At 43.5% G+C, this 20887-nt stretch overlaps 1 protein-coding gene across 1 annotated transcript in view; it reads left to right on the top strand.

Annotated features, from left to right (window-relative positions):
* ubash3bb (ubiquitin associated and SH3 domain containing Bb) overlaps nucleotides 1–20887 on the top strand; it is a 43782-nt gene that overhangs the window by 17616 nt on the left and 5279 nt on the right. The window contains exons 2-9 of the mRNA XM_061073142.1: nucleotides 14735–14788; nucleotides 15661–15847; nucleotides 17015–17213; nucleotides 18547–18716; nucleotides 18827–19035; nucleotides 20128–20272; nucleotides 20369–20492; nucleotides 20691–20810. Of these exons, the coding sequence (XP_060929125.1) occupies nucleotides 14735–14788; nucleotides 15661–15847; nucleotides 17015–17213; nucleotides 18547–18716; nucleotides 18827–19035; nucleotides 20128–20272; nucleotides 20369–20492; nucleotides 20691–20810 (1208 nt within the window). The remainder of the gene's footprint in view (nucleotides 1–14734; nucleotides 14789–15660; nucleotides 15848–17014; nucleotides 17214–18546; nucleotides 18717–18826; nucleotides 19036–20127; nucleotides 20273–20368; nucleotides 20493–20690; nucleotides 20811–20887) is intronic.

Below are 20887 nucleotides of genomic sequence, written 5' to 3'. Positions count from 1 at the left end.
TCAGGCTGTGAAACAGCTGTGTTTATCGTAGGGACTCAGGGAGTGGTAACCAACAGCGTAACATGAAATGGAACAAGCGGCTGATGTTCGCCTTCTAATACAATTCTGATGTTTAAGGCTGGAGCAAACCATTACTGTTATAGTTTATTCATATACAAATTATTTTGTTGGTGAATTGATTAATCTTAAAATCTAATCAATCTAATCTAAGAGAATTCATGTGATTCACCTTCATTACAGTGCAGTTTTAGGGGGTATTTCTTGTTTGCAAGTAAATCAAGTTTACTCTTTGTTTTTTGTTTTTTTATATATTTTTATTACACATTTTTTAGACAACACAAAACAAACAGAACTGCTCAGGCACGACAAAAAAATAAAAAAATAAAGGGAAACAACAGAATGTGGGCATGTGGATACAGTAAAATAGAAAATAAGGGGGTCACCCTGCCTATTCCCGCGGTGGAGAGGGAAGTTATCGGATCTCAGCCCATTAGTCAGAACCGCTGCCGTCGGAGTGTTATATAGAACCCTAATCCAATTCACAAAATTGTCACCTAGGCCAAATTCCTCCAGAGCATAGAATAAATACGACCACTCGAACCGGTCAAATGCCTTCTCGGCGTCGAGAGATAGCACGACGGCCGGGTCCTTGCTGTTTTGAGTTAGTTGAATGATGTTAAGGAGCCTCCTCACATTATCACAGGAGTCCCGGCCCTTGACAAAACCCGTTTGGTCTTCCTTGACAATATGGGGCAGAACCTTCTCCAGACGTAAGGCCAAAATTTTGGAAAGCAATTTTTGGTCAGAGTTAAGTAAAGCTATCGGCCTGTAAGAGGCACAGCTGTCTGGACTTTTTCCTTTTTTAAGGATGAGAAAGATGTTGGCCTCCCTAAGGGATTGAGGTAGAATCCCATTTTCAAATGAATGATTGAGCATAGACAACAGAGGGTCTAGAAGAGTATCACTAAACTCTTTATAAAACTCGCAGCCAAACCCATCTGGCCCTGGGGCCTTACCGGACGGCATAGATTTCAAGGCAGATATCGCTTCCTCTCTAGTAATTGGGGCATTTAGTTGTAATTTTTGATCATCCGTAGCTTTGGGCAGTCTTAAATCCGCAAAAAACTGACGCATAAGGGACAAGGCATTATCCGGCTGTTCAGAGCCATATAGGTCGGTGTAAAATGATGCAAAGTTTTTATTAATAGTTCTAGTATCAAATGATCTAACACCATTAGAATCAATAATAGAGACTATATTTTGAGAATCTGCCCTCTTCTTTGCGAGATTGGCAAGATATCTCCCGGGTTTGTCCCCATACTCATATAGTTTCTGCCTGGCAATTTGAGGGACTGTTCAGAATCCTGAATGAGAAAAGTATTCAGTGCAGTACGCGCGTGTAACAGCTCCTCAAGCAACTCAGGACTCGGACTAGATATATGATTTTTCTCCAGTTCAGCTAATCGAGAATCGAGAAGTCTACGCTGTTCATTCTTCCCACGTCTCTTGGACGCAGCAAAAGACATAATCAGTCCACGAGGGTATATCTTACACGTCTCCCAGAGGATAGAGGGATTATCTGTGGACGGTGAGTTGATAGAATAAAAAAATCTTGAATTCTGAAGTAAAATAGGAGATAAACTTGTTGTCTTTGAGAAGGTATGATTGAAATCTCCAACACCGTGACATTACCCTGTCCTCAGCGAGAGAATACACCAAATAGAGGGGGGCGTGGTCCGACAACACAATATTACCTATAGAACATGATAGAGCAAGAGACATTTTTGAGGAGGGGATAAAGATATAATCAATTCTGGTGCGGCTTTTATGTGGGGCCGGAAAAAAAGTGAACTCTAAGTCAGTAGGGTGAAGCTGCCTCCACACATCACAATATCCAATATCAGCACATATATTAGTGAGCACCCTTGCTCGCTTAGAAGGGGGAGAAATGTCAGATGGAAGTTTGTCAAGAAAGCGATTAAGGTGACAGTTGAAATCCCCTCCCACAAAAGAGTCCTCTGAGGACCACTCCATAAAAACTGCAAGAGCCTTTGAAAGAAAATCAGGGGAGTAAACTGGGGGACAATATAAATTCATGAATGTTACCTCTTTCCTTGCGAGTATTCCCTTAACAATTACATACCGGCCCTGGCTGTCTTTGACACACTCAAGAGACCTAAATGCCAGCCTTTTACTAATCAAAATGGCAACGCCCCTACTGCAAGAGGAATATGAGGTGGCAAAGACGTGCCCCACCCAGCTCTTCAGCAATTTAACATTATCCTTGTCCTCCAGGTGAGTCTCCTGGAGGAATGCAATAGAAACATTTTCCTTTTTCAAAAATGATAATACTGCCGTCCTCTTAACAGATTTTTGGAGGCCACGGACGTTCCAGGAACAAATCTTAATATCAGACAAGGCCATAAGACACTATTTGCCACCAGGGCAGGATAGAAGAGTAAGCCTACGTTCATCCTATATATGCCTCCCATGATCCTCATTATCGAATGCACAGGACAGTCACACTTGGCAGGAATAGAGACACATTGATACCTCCACAAAAATCTTATATACATGTCATGTCCTGAGCTAGACACATGAACTACACTAAACAAGCAAAACAAATAAACAACAAAGAAAAACAAACTGAGGGTCGTTCCCCGAATAAACAGGGACTGTTCACCATACAGACGGCTTTCAAACTCACCAAGAGCGCACCGATGGCACATGATGAAAAGCACGCCAAAAAAATAAAATAATAATAAAAAAAAAAAAAAAAGTCCTCCATTCGAAAGGCGAGCGTAATAAGGTGGGAACGCGATATTCACGTTAAGAGCAGCCGCGCCACTCAGTTAAGTGGGCACCCTTGTGTTCATAATGTTCAGAGTGCTCAAGAAAAAGCGACATATAGAAAAAAAAAAGAGCATGATCTGCCAGCCTGAGTGGAAGAACTACGGCTGTCCGCAAAGTTAACATCCAGGCAGAGATTCAACGAAGGCGTGTACCTCATCCGGGGTGAAAAACCTCTTTTTGGAGCCTCCGTGTGTCACCTGGAGAGTAGCCGGGAATAGCATAGCATACGGCATCCCTCGCTCTCGAAGCCGCTGTTTCACTGCATCGTATGCCTTGCGTTTCTTCATCACCGTAGGGGAGAAATCGCTGTAAAAAGAGACCTTGGATCCGTCGTAGGTTAAGCCACTGTCCTGGCTCGCCTGTCGCGCCGCCTCCATGACTCTCTGCTTGTCTCTGAACGCGTGGAATCGCAGCAGCAGCAACCTGGGTCTCCTGTTCGGATCTGGTTTCGATGCGAGTGAGCGGTGGGCTCTCTCCAGCTGTGGCCAAAAGTTTTTCAAGGACATAGCCTATTATGTTAATAACAAAAATGTCTTATAGCGCCCGGTTGTTATCATGATAATGAGAAAATTTGCACCAAGTGGCACGGAGCTTTGTCGGAAGCGTCTGCTCAGCTCGCCATTTTCGTCTCCCGCCATTTTCGTCTCCTCTTTGTTGTACAATTACTGATGGCACATTAGCCTCAACCCCACAATGACATTTTTCATGCCAACATCAAAGTTAGATCCACTAATTTAGTGATTATATAAATGTAAAATCCCATTTGATTAAATTGTAATTCTCAAAAAACATTTAGGTACAACTATAAACATACCTGGGATCAACTGTAAATAAAACATTTTGCATATATGAGCCTACAGTTTCAAAACCTCTTTCAGTATTACTCCAGCTTGTTGAAAGCCTGGTGATATTTTTTTCAATTCCCAAGAAGACTCTACTGTTTTTTTATTCCAGTGAGCAGTTGCTGTTAGCATCAAAGCTAACTTCATCTGCTGTGATGGTTCATGTTCGTCAAAGTCGGTCTGTCATTTTGTAGCCCATAATTTGTGACCATACTGTAGAACTAGTGTTATCTTTGGGAGTCAAAACAACTATAAATGTAGGAATGAAAACTAGCAGAAGAAGATGCTCAATACTTTTCCTACTTGTGGCTTTTCTAAATGCTAGTATTACAATCTTCTGGGTCTCAGTTTCTGTACAGCACACCAGGTTAAATCTGATAAGAAATTGTGCTTCTGAGGATGGTTCAGTTGACAGCTTGAGTTTATGCAGGGACTGTGACTCCTTGAAGCCACTGACTTCTGTTCATCAGTATGAAACTGAGTAGAGATGGTCTGATGCCTGTGTGCAGAGCTGCACTGTCACGATGAACCCTGAAGGAGTGGTTAGCATCCGGCCTGTGGGGCTTTAGTGAGGAATCTCTCTTATTCCTCTGATCACTCCCCACTTTGATCAACAGACCTCAGGCCAGAGGGTCTACCATCGTCTGTCTGAACATGTTAGGTTTGATTTCTAACATGATTCCAGCTGAAATTTGCCTGCTCCCAAAGAAAGCTCCTTTTAGTGTTTACATAGGATTCTCTTTGAATCCCTAGTAGCCTTTAATCTACATGTTTGACTCAGTTGAGGGTTTGAAACAATAATTCAAGCTTTGGAAACTAAAGTACACAGTAGCAGTCAAGAAGGAATCCAAATACATACGTTTCAGGTTTTTTTTCAAAGTAATGGGAGTAATCAAGTATTGGCACATCTGTGTCATTCAAGTCTAATTTAGGTATAAGCTATCCACAATGAGTATTAGGGCAACTTAAAGGGAAAAGATATCTGAGATTTCGAGAGTAAAGTTGTAATATTACGTGAAGAAAAGATGTAAATTTACAATAATAAAGTTTTAATATGTGAATAACATTTTGATATAATCTGAAAAAGTGATACATTTATGAGAATAATTTAATATTGCGAGACAAATAAGCAAGACACTGCATGTTGGTAACAACTGTATGATATTCAATGATATTGATTCATAATGTTTAATCCAGAATGAGTGGAACTCCAACGAGCAAGGGTTCTTCATCCTTCTTGTTTGACAAATCATGTTTTTTTCTTTATTCTTTTAATATATCAACAATATTGTCTCCTTTTTACGACCTAAATACCCTGCCGTAGCTATATCACTGCAAACACTTTATAGAATCGCCTGTCATGAAAAATTGTGTTGGTAAATAATCTATTCACCATATCAGCTTGTAAATGATCACATCTGAAAACTGAAAGAAATGAAACCCAAGACTTTAATCTGATTCTGTATTTTAACATTGTTTGTACCAAAACTGCAACAAGATCAACTGTAGTAGTTTGATGATTTATTTACTGAGGCAAGTTATAACCACACATCTTGTAAAGACACGTTTAAAAGAAACTCTACATTTCCTGTTCTTCAGCCACACTGATTGTGTTGACAGTGTTTCTGGTTTGTTTTGGATTGATTGTCATGTTGGCATAGTAGCTCTTAAAAGCTGCATGACTTTTATTTGATCGCAGTTTAATCAAACTGCCTGCGTGCTACAACCTGAGCCACATTTGCAGCTCCTGGATGTTGGTGTTGAGGGATTGACTGTCATACTTTGTATTATTCTGAGATTATTTACTTAAAAAGGTGATTATTCTACACATACTCATATGTCTAAAGAACTTTGTAATTATTTGTCTAGGGTCCCACATCTCATTGCTGTTTTTGTGTGTGATAGAGAAAGCACTGTGTATGGAATGTGTTGGTGAAAGCCACTTGTGCTGTAAAATGTTTGAAAGGGATAGTTCCCTGAAAAATGAAAATGTACTCATTATATACCCACCACTGTGCTGGTGGAGGGCTGGGTGAAGTGTTTTAGTCCACAAAACACTTTTGGAGTTTCAGGGGTAGGCAACGTTGCAGCCAACTTGAAATGGTGTTGTTATCCTGATATCCTCCTCTTGAGATGCATTTGTTCCCAGCAAACATTTAAGCTAAAAACATAGTGTAAATTAAGCTGTTTTGAGTCTAATTTTAAATGTCTGGGTTTACAGATATTTGGAGGACATCGCAGGAACAGTATGGAGGCATTTTCATTTTTTTCTGTTGTTTTTTTCCATTTTAATCAGTGGTCTCTTTTTCTTCAATTGTATTGGATTTGGCTGCAGCGCTGTCACCCCTGAAACTCAAAACGTTTTTTGTGGACCAAAACACTTCACCCACCTCTCCATCAGCATAGTGGTTAGTAAATAAGGAGTGAATAATAATTTCATTGGAGAACTATCCCTTTAAGTGTTCGATAAGACTGAAAAAAATCTCTAAATCTTGTGATATGTAGCAACCACGCATAAATTGTACGTATTCTGCAACCTTTAAGCAAGTCTGGACTTAATGTGTGGTTGTGTGGTATGTGTGGTTGTGTGCCTGATGTGTGTTGAAGTGGTGTGAGGCCCGTCCTAAAAGAACCTCCTTCATCTCACTCTCTCCCTTCTCTCTAATTCTCTCACACACATATGCAGTGGTATGTAGGTCTACACCTGTGGGAACAGCAGCTTCCTCAGAAACCCAAGCAGCCACTGGCACACCAGTAAGCTGACTGTGGCCAGAACTGCTGCTTACTGAGCAGACAAAAGTATGGGTCATTTTTTTTTTCTCTTGATAGATATGGTAATCGAATGTCTCGATTGAACTCACATAGAAGGGCCAGGCCTTTTCAGTCATGGCGTATTATGAGATTTCCTGCCAGCGAATCTCAAACCCAAAAATTCTGAACATACTATTTTAAAGATTGCTTTTTATGTCATGTGTTTTATCATCTTTATTTTTAGTGCAGATTTGTTTGCATTTAGCTCATTTATCTTTCTCCTCTATGGGTTGCTGTGGCTCAGGAGGTAGAATGGGCCAACCAGAAGGTCGGCAGTTTGATACCTTATATATCATTTTTGTGTGCCGAAATTTCTTTCTGCAAGATGCTGGACCTCAAATTCCCATTAACGGCTGTACTGGGAATGTGTATTTTATGTGTCGTAGAGGAAGTGCTGTGCATAGATCCTGGTATGAATGTGTGTGTGAATAGCAAAACTGTATGTAGAGGACATACCATTTACTTTACCCCTATTCCTTTAGTTATGTGTTTTAATTACAACCACGTGAAACAGTAGAGAGTATTTCTCTACCTAGCAGCTGGCTAACATTGTTAGCATGTCTGTGTTGTGATGTGTTAAGGTTTAGTAGAGGTTGGACCCCAAAGCAGACACGGAGAGTGGATTGTATGGAGGTAACGGTGTTTATTGGCAGACATGAGCGGCAGGCAGCTGGCAGGTAGCAGGCAGGTTGCAGGCAGGTAGCAAGTAGGTAGCGTGCAAGCACGTAGCAGACAGAGTACACGGCGAGTCGCAGATCCAGGTGGTGAAGCACAACAGAGTTCTGGGTTGAAGAGGACACAAAGGTTAGCGGAAATCAGGGAGGCAAGAACATGGCGAGACTAAGCTATATACTAAATACCATCGAAGACGGAATAATCTGGCGCCGAAGTGTTGAGAAGACCAGGTATATATGGAGGCGATGATTGGGTTAGATTGAGTGCAGGTGTGCCTCGTCTGCATCAGCCGGAGCCAGCCACGCCCCCTACCACAACACCCTACCCAGGGCGCATACAGAAAGGGGGGAGGAGACACAACCAAACAACAACACAACACAATCCTGACAGTACCCCCCCCTCAAGGGACGCCACCTGGCGGCCGACCCGGCCTGTCCGGGTAAAGAGCGTAAAAATCGTCCAAAATGGATCTGTCCAAGATGAGGGCACGGGAAACCCACTGTCTCTCCTCCGGCCCGTAACCCTCCCAGTCCACAAGATATTGGAAGCCACGGCCTCGCCGTCGTACATCCAACACTCTGTTAACCGTGTAAGCAGGGTGGCCATCAATGTTCAGGGTGGGTGGGGGAGGCTCGGCAGGAGGGCTTAGGGGGCTGGTGGACATTGGCTTGAGGAGGGACACGTGGAACGTAGGATGAATCTTGAGTGACAAGGGAAGCTTCAGTCTTACTGCACATGGGTTGATGATCCGATCTACCTCAAATGGACCAATAAACCTCGGGGTCAGCTTCCTGGATTCAGTCTGGAGAGGCAGGTCCCGGGATGACAACCAGAACTTCTGTCCAGGCTGGTAGTCGGGAGCTGGGGTACGGTGGTGGTCGGCCACCCGCTGATTGCGGGCAGCCGTGCGGACGAGAGCTGCCCGGGCCTCTCGCCAGATCCGACGAATCCGTCGAAGGTGTTCCTGCACGGATGGCACAGCCACGTAAGTCTCCTGGGAAGGGAAGAGCGGAGGTTGGAAACCATTAGTAACCATGAAGGGCGACATACCAGTGGCGGAGCAGACCAGGGAGTTGTGGGCGTATTCGATCCAGGGGAGGTGTGTGGCCCAGGACGCCGGGTGTTGAGCAGACACGCAACGAAGAGCCGCTCCCAGATCCTGGTTAGCCCGTTCTGTCTGGCCGTTGGTCTGTGGATGATATCCCGAAGAGAGACTGGCCGACGCCCCCAACGCTAGGCAGAACGCCTTCCATGTCCTGGCTGAGAACTGCGGACCCCTGTCTGAGACGATGTCCACCGGGATCCCATGCAGCCGGAAAACGTGCACGACCAGCAGGTTTGCTGTCTCCAGGGCGGATGGAAGTTTGGATAGCGGGATGAAGTGTGCCGCTTTAGAGAAGCGGTCAACGATGGTAAGGACAACAGTATTGCCTTCAGAGGGAGGAAGACCCGTGATGAAGTCCACCGCAATGTGCGACCAGGGGCGGTGAGGGATGGGTAAGGGGCGCAGCAGTCCCGCAGGGGCCTGATGTGAAGCCTTGCCTCGGGCGCAGACAGAACAGGCAGCGACGAATTCTCTGTTCCGCCGCCATGGAGGGCCACCAGAAACGTTGTTGCAGCAGAGCCAGGGTCCGACGGGCACCAGGATGACAGGCAATCCGGGAGGAGTGTCCCCACTGCAGAACGTGAGACCTGACAGCCTCGGGAACAAACAGCCTGTCAGCAGGACAACATTGTGGGACGGGCTGGTCCCTCAGGGCCCCCTGGACCACACCCTCGATCTCCCAGCCCGCTGCTCCAACCACACAGGCCGATGGCAGAATGGTGCTTCCCGAAGACTCCTCCCCAGGGGCCGCAAACTGACGTGACAGCGCATCCGGTTTAACGTTCTTCGACCCCGGTCGGAACGTGAGCGTGAACTGAAACCGCCCCAGGAACAACGCCCACCGAGCCTGGCGTGAATTGAGCCTGCGGGCAGAACGGAGGTAAGAAAGGTTCTTGTGATCAGACCAAACAATGAACGGGTGAGTGGAACCCTCAAGCCAGTGCCTCCATTCCTGCAGAGCCAGCACAACTGCCAGCAGCTCCCGGTTACCCACGTCGTAATTTCTCTCCGCAGGAGAGAGCTGCCGGGAGAAAAAAGCACAGGGGTGCTGCTTACAGTCCGATGTGATGCGTTGCGAGAGGATGGCTCCAACCCCGGAGTCGGAGGCATCCGCCTCCACAATGAACTGTAAGGAAGGGTCAGGATAGGTTAACACAGGTGCCGAAGAGAACAAACATTTTAGTCTAGAAAAAGAACCTTCGGCTGCCGGAGACCACACAAACGGCACTTTCACAGACGTGAGTTGGGTTAGGAGTGTGGCAACTCTGCTATAGTTCCGGATAAATCTGCGGTAAAAATTGGCAAACCCAAGAAACCTCTGCAGTTGCTTCCTTGATGTAGGAGTGGGCCACTCGGCCACTGCCTTAACCTTGGCAGGGTCGGTCTTGATTTGACCCTTCTCCACAATAAACCCCAAGAAACAAACAGAACCCACATGGAACTCACATTTCTCCGCTTTCACATACAGTCTATTCTCCAGGAGTCTCTTTAACACTAAACTAACATGCTGAACATGCTCCTGGAGGTTGCGGGAAAAAAATAAAAATGTCATCCAGATAAACAAACACAAAACAGTTCAACATGTCCCTTAACACATCATTGATTAGATTTTGGAAGACAGCAGGGGCATTGGTGAGACCAAAGGGCATGACAAGATATTCAAAATGTCCCAGTGGCGTGTTGAATCCCGTCTTCCACTCGTCCCCCTCCCTTATTCTCACTAAATGGTAAGCGTTCCTTAAGTCCAATTTAGTAAAAATAGTTGCTTCATGCAAGGGGCCGAAAGCGGAGTCAATGAGGGGGAGGGGGTATTTGTTTTTAACTGTAATGTCATTCAGTCCCCTGAAGTCGATGCAGGGCCGAAGCGACTTGTCCTTCTTTTCAACAAAAAAGAAGCCCGCCCCCAATGGCGAAGAAGAGGGACGAATGAGTCCAGTGGCCAACGAGTCAGTGATGTAAACCTCCATGGCGACTCGTTCCGGCTTGGAAAGGTTATATAGTTTGCTGGAGGGATATGAAACGTTAGGAAGAAGATCAATCCCACAGTCGTATGGTCTGTGAGGAGGGAGAGATAAAGCCCGGTCCTTACTGAATACCTCCTGGAGGTGATGATAAGCAGGAGGGATGGAACTAAGGTCCACTGGTTTGGGAGGAGAAGGTGACTTAGATAATGTGGATGGAATGGCAGAATGTAAACAATGCGAGTGGCAAAATAGACTCCAATTCTGGATAGAAACGGTGACCCAGTCAATCTGCGGGTTATGAAGTTTTAACCATGGCAACCCCAAAACTACTGGGGAGGCCGGAGATGGAATCAAAAAAAAGGAAATAGTTTCATGATGATTACCGGATAACAAAAGACTAATGGGCACAGTGCGATGGGTGACCTGAGCTAGGAGTCTGCCATCTAAAGCAAAAACTTCCTTCGGGTGAGGAAGAAGCTGACAAGGAATGCGTACCTGGGTAGCCAAACTGGAATCAATAAAGTTATCATCCGCCCCTGAATCCACTAGGATAGACAGAGGGCGGGAGATCAGGTCCCACGAAATTGTACCTTTGATCATCAAGCGAGGAGGAGACGAGCAGACAGAGGACTGGCTCACCAACGCTCCTCCAGTGGTTGATGAGCCCCCTCTTTTGGCCGGAGCGGGCAGTGCACCCGCAGATGTCCATCCTGCCCGCAGTAGTGGCAAAGACCCTGCAGCTGGCGCCGTTGACGCTCCCGCGGAGTAAGTCTCGTACTCCCCAGCTGCATAGGCTCCTCGAAGCAGGAAGGAGAAGCTGTGGTCCGAGGAGGAATGACGTCGGAGCCGGATGATGGTCGTGGAGATGGCGGAAACCCCTGCTGAAGAGGACCCGGTGTCCGCATCACGGAAGGGATGTGACTCCCCCTCCCGGACCTCTCCTTCCGCCGCTCGCGCAGCCGACAATCCAATCGAATGGATAACGAGATTAACTCATCTAAGGAGGAGGTTTCATCCCTAGCTGCTAACTCGTCCCTCAGCTCGTCCCTCAAACTCCGGAGAAACACCCCCTGAAGCGCTCTCTCGTCCCACCCGCTCTCGATAGCCAGGATGCGGAAATCAATTGAGTGTTTGGCCACGGAGTTTTCCCCCTGACGAAGCGACAGGAGCCGGGTACTGGCCTCCTTGCTGCGCAACGGATGATCAAACACTTTTAAGAATTCCTCTGAAAATGAGGAAAACGAAAAGCAAACCGGAGAGTTGTTAAGTGAGAGAGCCACAGCCCAAGCCGCGGCTTTCTCAGAGAGGCGGCTCATGACGAATGCTATCCGCGACTTGTCAGTAGAATAAGTGGAAGGCTGTTGATCGAAGACCAGACTACACTGAAACATAAACTCCCTACCTGAACCCGACTGACCGGTGAACCTAGCGGGGGTGGGGAGGACGGGCTCCCGGAGCTGAGTGGAAACCGAGCCCGATGAAACCACTGATGGAGATGCTGGAGCCGGAACCGGAGCAGGTGAGGAAGCCGGCAGCGAGGTGAGATGTGTCGACATCCGTTCCATCTGAGTCCCGATCAGCGACACCTTGGAGGTAAGTGCAGTGAGGGCCTCCATTACTTCCAGCAACGCTTTCTCGTGCTGTCCCACTCGATTCTCCTGAGAGGAGAAAGCCTGTCTGAGTTTCTCCGCGTCTGCGGGGTCCATGTTTTGGCCAGATTATTCTGTTAAGGTTTAGTACAGGTTGGACCCCAAAGCAGACACGGAGAGTGGATAGTATGGAGGTAACGGTGTTTATTGGCAGACAGGAGCGGCAGGCAGCTGGCAGGTAGCAGGCAGGTAGCAAGTAGGTAGCGTGCAGGTTTCCAGCAGGTAGCAGGTAGCAAGCACGTAGCAGACAGAGTACACGGCGAGTCGCAGATCCAGGTGGTGAAGCACAACAGAGTTCTGGGTTGAAGAGGAAACAAAGGTTAGCGGACATCAGGGAGGCAAGAACATGGCGAGACTAAGCCATATACTAAATACCATCGAAGACGGAATAATCTGGCCCCGAAGTGTTGAGAAGACCAGGTATATATGGAGGCGATGATTGGGTTAGATTGAGTGCAGGTGTGCCTCGTCCGCATCAGCCGGAGCCAGCCACGCCCCCTACCACAACACCCTACCCAGGGCGCATACAGAAAGGGGGGAGGAGACACAACCAAACAACAACACAACACAATCCTGACAGTGTGTAGCCCATTTCTGGTTCACTAGCACTGAGGGGTAGGTAGCAGGTGTTTTTTACAGGGTTTGAATGCTATTAAAGACGTGACAAGCAGAAAGGGGCTGGAAATTTTGGATTTTGTCCACCAGGGTTCATGTTTACATCAATTGTAGCTTGTACCCAATACTGCAGTCATTTGACCTGTATCGTTTTACACTGAAGACCAAAAACAGATGCTACTGAGATTTAGAGTTCCAGCATTGAAGGGGTTTTAATTTATCTGAAAATAGCTGCCCAGTCAAGAAAATAATGAGTTTTTAATCCAAGCACATTAGCAGGAGCTCTCAAAGACATGCAATGTAATGATATGGCCAAATACACACAGTCAGTATGGATGCCTGCAAACAAATACACCCCCCTCTTTGGTGCATCTCCACTCATCGCGTCCTACAGGAAGAGCTTCTGATGCCAGGCTGAGGAAGCTACTAGCTCCCTGGAGAGGAAACCACATTAGCATGCATAACTTCTTATCTTCTGAGTGGCGGCTAATTAGATTCTGTGGCTTTAATCTGATGTTCTGGTCCGTCTCCTCCTTATCAGCTGAGCCTCCAGGTTTTGCTGTGGTCAGGAAGAAGATGTGAATGGATAAATATCTGCTCTCAGTGCTTCTTTCTTTTAAAATGGTCTTTATCCGTTGTAATGCTTTGCACGACCTTGCGAATGACAACTTGCGTAATTGCCATAGCAAAAACAAAAACTGATAACCGTCTTAATAGTCTTGAAACCAAGACTTAAGTATTCTGATTAAAGTCAGGAAGCTGTTTGAAGTAGGTGAGGTTTCTTCTCTGAAAACCCGCCACACTTTATACAGACGAGTCACAGTTTCACAAGTAACTGAGTATGCCAGTTATGGTTAAGAGGTGTCACACCTCTGTGGTTTGTTCCCCATTGGTGTAATAACTTTTCCTATGTAATGATTTGAATGTCTTCCCACAAATGCTGTGTATCATTTACCAAGCTGCTCTGCAGGAAAGTGAGATAAACTGTCACCTCCTCTGACTGGTGGTCCATGTATTTTTCTTTGGTGGCTACTTATCTCAGTTTTACTCACATTTTCTGTTCCAGCAGTGACATGCATTTACAAATTTCAAAAAGTGGGAGTGGTAGAAATTGTAATAAGACTCTTATCTTAAAATATATAAGATTTACTGGAAAAAAACATGATTTTTCCTCAGTGGGACAAAAATAATTGTCCAGGGGAAAGGCTGTAGCATAAATTAAAGATTTATCTGTTGGAGCTAACACATGGTAAAAATGTACCAAATGTTACAGACATTCGAGTGAGTTGATTAGTTTCACTCTGAGTGAATATGTTAGTATAGTATATGCCCCAGATGTATGAACATAGCCTTGAGAGAAGGCTGACTCTGACATCCATTATTTTTGTGTAATAGTATTTAAATTGTCCAATTCCAATATCCTATGGCATTATTTCAACCAGTAGAGACTTGAATTGCAGTGGAATCCACAGTTTATTTCAGACATGCACTGTACTCTAGAGAATCTCCTGAATCACACACGTAGGAAACACCAGCGAAGATGTCAAGTGAGTTTTTAGTGATAAGAGCTGATACTGGTGTCAGTGTGCTGTAAACACAAATATGAGATCCCTGCAGTGGAATTAATGTGCTATGCCATGCCTCTGCCTGCTACGCCACCTATGAATAATTTACAATGAAGTAAAAATTTGGATCTGTCTCAACTTTAAAATAAAGCATTACTGATTTCAACTGTTTTTGTGTAGATGTTATGATATTGGAAGAATAAAAAAATGCAATTCCATCCTTACAGTAGAACGTTTTTATGAGGCAACAGTTGCTGAATTTCTATTCAGATGTTTTTCTCTATCCAGGCAAACATTTTCCATATTTACTCTCCTCACTTGCATCTCTGTTTATACAGTCAGAGTTTCCACATAGGTGTGGAACCAGAACAGTTCCCCTTTTTTTTTACCATTTGCTGCCACATAAGTCGAAGGAAACAAACTAGTGCATAGAGAACGAGATCAACGTGTTCCTCTGCAGTTTGACTAATTTAGACAGAAAAATGCAAAATAAGTAACCTCCCTGGGTTTCTTATTGCCACATTGCCCTCAACAGTCACCAGACAGTTGCTTACTCTACACATTTCAGATTAGTAATTTGTAGGTGAACAGTCTCTGTGTTGTTTAGGTCTTCACTTTGATTCCTTATTTGCCTCTCTGTTATGTTCTTTTACAGACTGAAAGCTCTGGTATCAACAGGATGCCGGAGTGTGCAAGCAGCATGTGACTGGTAAGTTTAAACAACAAATGTGTGCACAGTACATCCACATATACTTTACAAACCACAAACCAAGGAAAAACGTGTTATACTGCCCTCTGCTGTAGAAGGGTGTTAAGTCTGTCCATAAAACTTGCAGGTTGTGTAACTGCAAACTCAAACTTAAAAGCAAAACCTTTAATGATAATTATGCTTCACTAATTATTGTTGTTAGTTTTGCCTACATTCACCACAAGTTTGATTTTACTTAGGCGAGAGTGGTCATTAACACCAAAATTATTTTATGTACCGACAAAATAACAATGGTCAAAAACAGAACCTTGAGGGACTCTAAGAAGAGTAAGCAAGGCTGCACTACATTTGACCAAATGAGAAAATAGGTGCCAGTAATAGCACAGAATATCCAACATAGCACTGGTGAAAACAAAAACTTAATAACTGCTTTTGCACATCAAAGCTTATCTGTGGAGTTATTTGGGAACACTAAGTCCCCCAAAATGCAGTAGAGCAAATAAGAGCTGAAATCTTGAATAGGAGTCAAGGAGTTAATTTATCCAGAGATACTGCTGTCATTGCTACAGGGAAGAAAAACGTTACCTGCAACCAAGAAAGCAACATGCAATACCAATGTTTCGATTATAAAGGAGCTTGATTCCTCTAATGTGCCAGCTTAGGTTAATTGCATTACAGATTTGCATTTGGAACTTTGTACTTGCCTAGTTTGTCATTTCAAGTTTTGTTTGTGCCAGTTCAAGTTAAGATCACTTTTACTTGTGGCTGCACAATACACAAAAATACAGGCATCATGTTTGCCCTGTCCTCGCAGCACAATACACAGACCTGACACTTCTCTTCTATTTCATTTACCTATGTCTATTCCATAGGCTGTTTTCCCATGTGGACGACCCGTTCCTGGACGACCCACTGCCCAGGGAGTTCGTCCTCTACCTGCGGCCCAGTGGACCACTTCAGAATCAGCTCTCCCACTTCTGGCAGCAGAGTCGAGTCACTTGTGGCAAAAACAAAGCCCACAACATTTTCCCTCATATCACTCTCTGCCAGTTCTTCATGGTGAGTTGAAAGAAACATTCAGTGAACTTTCATGAAGGCTGATGGTTCAAGGTCATGAATGCTTCTGAGGTCAGACATCAGATGGAGTAAATGTGAGTCGGATTCTGTTTGCAAATTTCTCATCTTTGTCAGTAGTTGAACACCAGGCTTATCCATAGCAGAGTTCATGCGTTTTCAAACGAAAATGCAGTTATGTGGATGTAGCTTAGGTGACAACAGCTCTGTAACTGTGGCTAAATATAGAAATAAGATCTGAATAGCTTAAAGACCACTCCAGCACATGGAGCAGCTACACGTGCAGTCAACACTCATTTGTGCAAAGAAAATATATCTCATCAAAAATAGTGAAAACGATATAATAAAGTTTCATTCTCACCAGTTTCATGGAATAACCACCTCCTGGAAAAACAGTTCAGTGTCCTGCAAACAAAGTTGTGTTTAAATTCAGTGTTTGTCATCAAAACATCATTCCTTCACTGTTAATCTCCATGTTCGTTATTTATTTATTTAGCACTATTGTTTGTGCATTGCTACATTCCTTGGCTCAAACCCTCGGTCAATACGTATGAAACTGGTGGCAGGAATGTGCATAACATAAGATAAGATAAGACAAAATTAGATAAGACAAGATGAGATAAGACAAGATAAAATAATCATTTTTTTCATCCCTAAACAGGGAAATCTGTGATGTTACAGCATGCAATATATAATTTTAATTGTAAGGACATTTAAATAATAAAAAAATACAAATGGAATGAAAACTAATATACACAGAGTAAAAGCTGAATATATACAGTGCGAGAATATTTACATTGAAATGGATTGCTGACAAGCCATTGAATTGCAAAGACACAATGTATATTGCACAGTTAAGAGAGTTAAAGTGCAGTCCATAATATGTGCGTGTAGTTCTACTGGGAGCAGAGTTTTAGGGGAATCATTGTAAGAAGCAGGTGGACATTGACCATCCTTACGTTGCTCATAAGTTAAAGTTTTCATAGCTAAAGAATTTCTAAAATGAAACACTGATGCAGTCTCTTTAAGACACTTCTTCATTTATATCTCATCCTTATTATTAACTGTTGTCGTTGTTCTTTTGAACAGATAGATGAAGACACCAATGTTGCATATTCCACATCTTCAGGTCTTTTTTTTATTTCTACACAGTGTGCAGACAACAAAGCAGAAGCTCTATGTGAGGCCCTCCAGGCCACCGTACAGCAGTGGCGAGGTCGTTTTCCGAGCCCGCTGCCCCTAGAACTCTACACATCCTCCAACTTCATTGGTCTCTTTGTGGAGGAGCAGGTGGCCGACATCCTCAAGCAGTTTGCGGCTGACTTTGCCACAGAGGCTACAAGGAAAGCAGGTAGGAACCAGACACAACAGGCATATAGGGCACACACTCTGTATGCCCTGGGTTTGAAACACATGTAAAATCTTTGCTTTGAGTATTTTTTTTTCTGTCTTATCTCTGCCATCTTTCTTCGTTGCTTTACATTTACTGTTTAGAGTCAGTTTATCATATTTGCTATGTGTGGGGAGCAGCTTTCCTAGTGTGGATGGTTGTCATGATGGGTTATTAAAGCACTCACTCCGTTTGTCACTGTAAGAGTTTTTCAAACACAGGCGAAAATAAGTCTGACCGCCAAATGGTATTTCAGTCTGCTAGGTGCCAAATCAGATTAGAGACAGAAGCGTTGAAGGTCGTATTTCTGCCTCACGGTAAAGAGAGAGATAAGAATGTGTCATCAAAATCAGATATGGAAATGTTGATTGTTAGTTGGTTTTACTCAAGAGATTTCACTACTAATAAAAGGTTGTGAAATGAATGTATGAAGTGTAAAGTCTATGGTTTATCACAATCTATTGTTGGTGTGGTTCTGTACCATCCAAAACAAACTCTTAAATATCAGATACTGAGTTGTAATGTCATTTGTACCATGTTGGATGATATCCATGAATCTGTGGACAAAATTGTGAAGTGCAAGTGGCTGTTTTTTCCACTTCTCATTACAGTTGAGATAAGTAAGATGCTATAGATGCTGAATTCTGAAATTTGAACCAGATATTTTGCAGTTTTACACGTATTGTATTGATGAATTAACAGAGAAAGTTTCATGTTGACTTAAGTGTGAAAGTCCACAAACTGTGAGTCACACAGTGACTACATTTACATGGATTCAGACTATTTATTACCTTGTTCAGAATAAGATATTATTTTGTTTTCGCTGTTAACATGAGTTGCTTATAGAATATTAATTTGATTAATTTGATTACTGCGAGTATGACCTTATTTTGTTTATGGTCCTCAGAAAATGCTGTTACGTGGAGTGTCTTATTCAGACTGTATCAGAATATCGGCGTCCATGTAAACGTAGTCATTGTAAACGGGAAAAATTAATCGGACTTACCTTTCTGAAATAGAAAATAGGGAGACAGCATATTTATAAGAGACAACATTCATAATCAGCTAAGACAACATACCGAAGGGTCATTTGGTTTTTACAATGCAGACAATTTTCAGTGGTACCGGGGAGGTTTTGAGATTTTATTTTTATTATTTTAAGAATATGAAATGAGAGATACTATTTTTCACAAGAATATGCAATTTTCGGCTGTATCTTCCCAGCAATAATATGTTGCAACAAAATAAGTGGTTTATCACTGATGGAAAATGGATTTTCTCCTTCCATATCCAGAAGTTCATGTGGAGCCTCACAAGAAGCAGCTCCATGTGACTCTGGCCTACAACTTCCCCACTGATCACCTCGCCTCACTGGAGAAACTGGCTAAAGGCATCGAAGTCAAGCTGGGCTGCGATTGGCTGGCTGTCTTGTTCTCCCGGGACATTCGTTTTGCTAACCATGAGGTATTATTTATACTGACGACAATTGTTTTGGATCTCAGATATCTATTAACCAACTGCATTAAAGAAAATAAATGCTCGCCATTGAGACAACCTACATGTCACATATGCAGACTCTGCGGGTGATGTACCCCTACATGCCTCAGAATGAGGATGAGCTGGAGCTGGTTCCCGGGGATTTTGTCTTCATGTCTCCAGTGGACCAGAGTAGCACCAGTGAGGGCTGGGTGTACGGGACCTCACTGGCCACCGGGCTTTCTGGCCTGCTGCCGGAAAACTACGTCAGCTTGTCTGATGAATCCGACACTTGGGTCTTTCATGGGTGAGCAGAGCATCTAATACTTGTATAAATTAACAAATAGAAATCATTTCATACTGAAAGACTATAAAGAATGATAAGATCATTACCAATATTTAAAATTGAATTGCCTATTCAGCTAAGGGTCTTTAGTTGGACTCATGTTGGCCAATGAAGCCATGAAGCTTTGTGTGAATATTCTTCAGAGCGTGATTCCTAAGAATATTTTTGACACCTTATCTTTTAAAGTGTAACCACTAGTGTAACCAGATTGTCCTATTGTACAAAAGAAATGCCATGTGAAAATATACATGTATGTAAATTGCTAATCAGATTCATGTTCCCCAGAAGTTGAACCCTCTTGACAGTGACATATTTCACATTTGTTTAAAATCAAACATAAAGTTCTTGCTTTCAAATGAACAGCTTGTTTGTAGGTGTGCTGGAGGTTGTGTGCAGAGCTTTTCATTAACAGTCTGTGGTGCTGAGTAAAGTTAGAAAACTTTGTGGTCATCCTACCTGGTTTATCTGCGATTAAGATTTTACAGTCAATGTAAAATGAAAATTAAACAGAATTTGCTTTATTATTGTTCAACTGTGTGGTTTAGATATAGGTTTGAATGATTTACTGAACCGCCAATATACCGTATTGACATTCATTTCGCTTGATTTAAAGCATTAGATTGTGCTTTTACTAATTATATGAATGTTGTTGCCATGACAAAGATCAGCACCTGCCACACCCCGGAATGTCTGTCAGTCTGACATAGCGAGATAAAAATAATCTAACTATAAAAATGTTCTGGCGGCGATTTTGACCCATTGTTTGACCCAGTTTCCAACCACTGCTGTAGTTAATCGGAAGACGTAGGAGAAGATTCATTACAGCCACTCGCCCACACTGACTGGTACAGAGTACTGGTCGCCTGTCTGTTAAATTTGTATTAATATTGAACCTATTGTGTATCCAAATCGCAGAGTGTGACAGCAATAAGATGATCGGTTTGTGAGAAATGCTTTCCACATACAAACAGACAGACAGAAAGACATTATTACCTACTAATTAATATAATTATTAGGTAAGATTTGACAGTCAGTTCTCCTTGTCCACCACAGATCCCATTCCTTCTTCAGTTGTGGGCCCAGTGACAAGAGCAGTAAGGAGAGAGGGATGTTTGATGGACTGCTGGACAGCCGACGCCCTGATAACACGAGTCCGGGAGACACGCCCACCCTTAGTCTCATTTGTCATCCAATGCAGGTAGTTAGTTGTTTTAAAACATATAATTATATTATATGAATACTACTCAGGTTGTTTTTACATTGAAATCAAACTGGAGTCTTTCATTCCCAACAGGTCCTACGGATCAGCAGTGGTCATTCTCGGCAGTCCAAGCGCACACTTTTTGTCTGCCGGCACGGTGAGAGGATGGATGTGGTCTTTGGCAAACACTGGCTCTCCCTCTGCTCAGACAGTAAAGGTGAGCACACCCACTCTGAACCATACCACTTATATGATCCAGCCAGTCAAATCTTGGCTCAGAAGACAGAAAATAATTTCACAAGAGTTGTTGTATTTAACCTCCTTAATCCTTCCATTGGACAAAAAAGTAGATTTTAGGAATGAGTTAAAAAATAGAATCCTTACATTTACTCGCGTGCGTTTTTATTTCCGGCAGGTAGATATGTACGTTCCAATCTGAACATGCCTCCCAGTTTGCCTCTCTGGGGGGGGCAGAGAGACTATGACATGGACACTCCTCTCACTGTGTTTGGATCCACACAGGCTCAACTAGTGGGTATGTCATCTATATAGATCTCAATGATGTACACCACCAGGAACTCTGCCAATTTCTTTATGAAATGTGTGTGCGCT

This window comes from Limanda limanda, chromosome 6, assembly GCF_963576545.1.
Source record: "Limanda limanda chromosome 6, fLimLim1.1, whole genome shotgun sequence".
Lineage (NCBI taxonomy): Eukaryota > Metazoa > Chordata > Actinopteri > Pleuronectiformes > Pleuronectidae > Limanda > Limanda limanda.
This window is presented reverse-complemented; position numbering and strand designations above follow the sequence as displayed.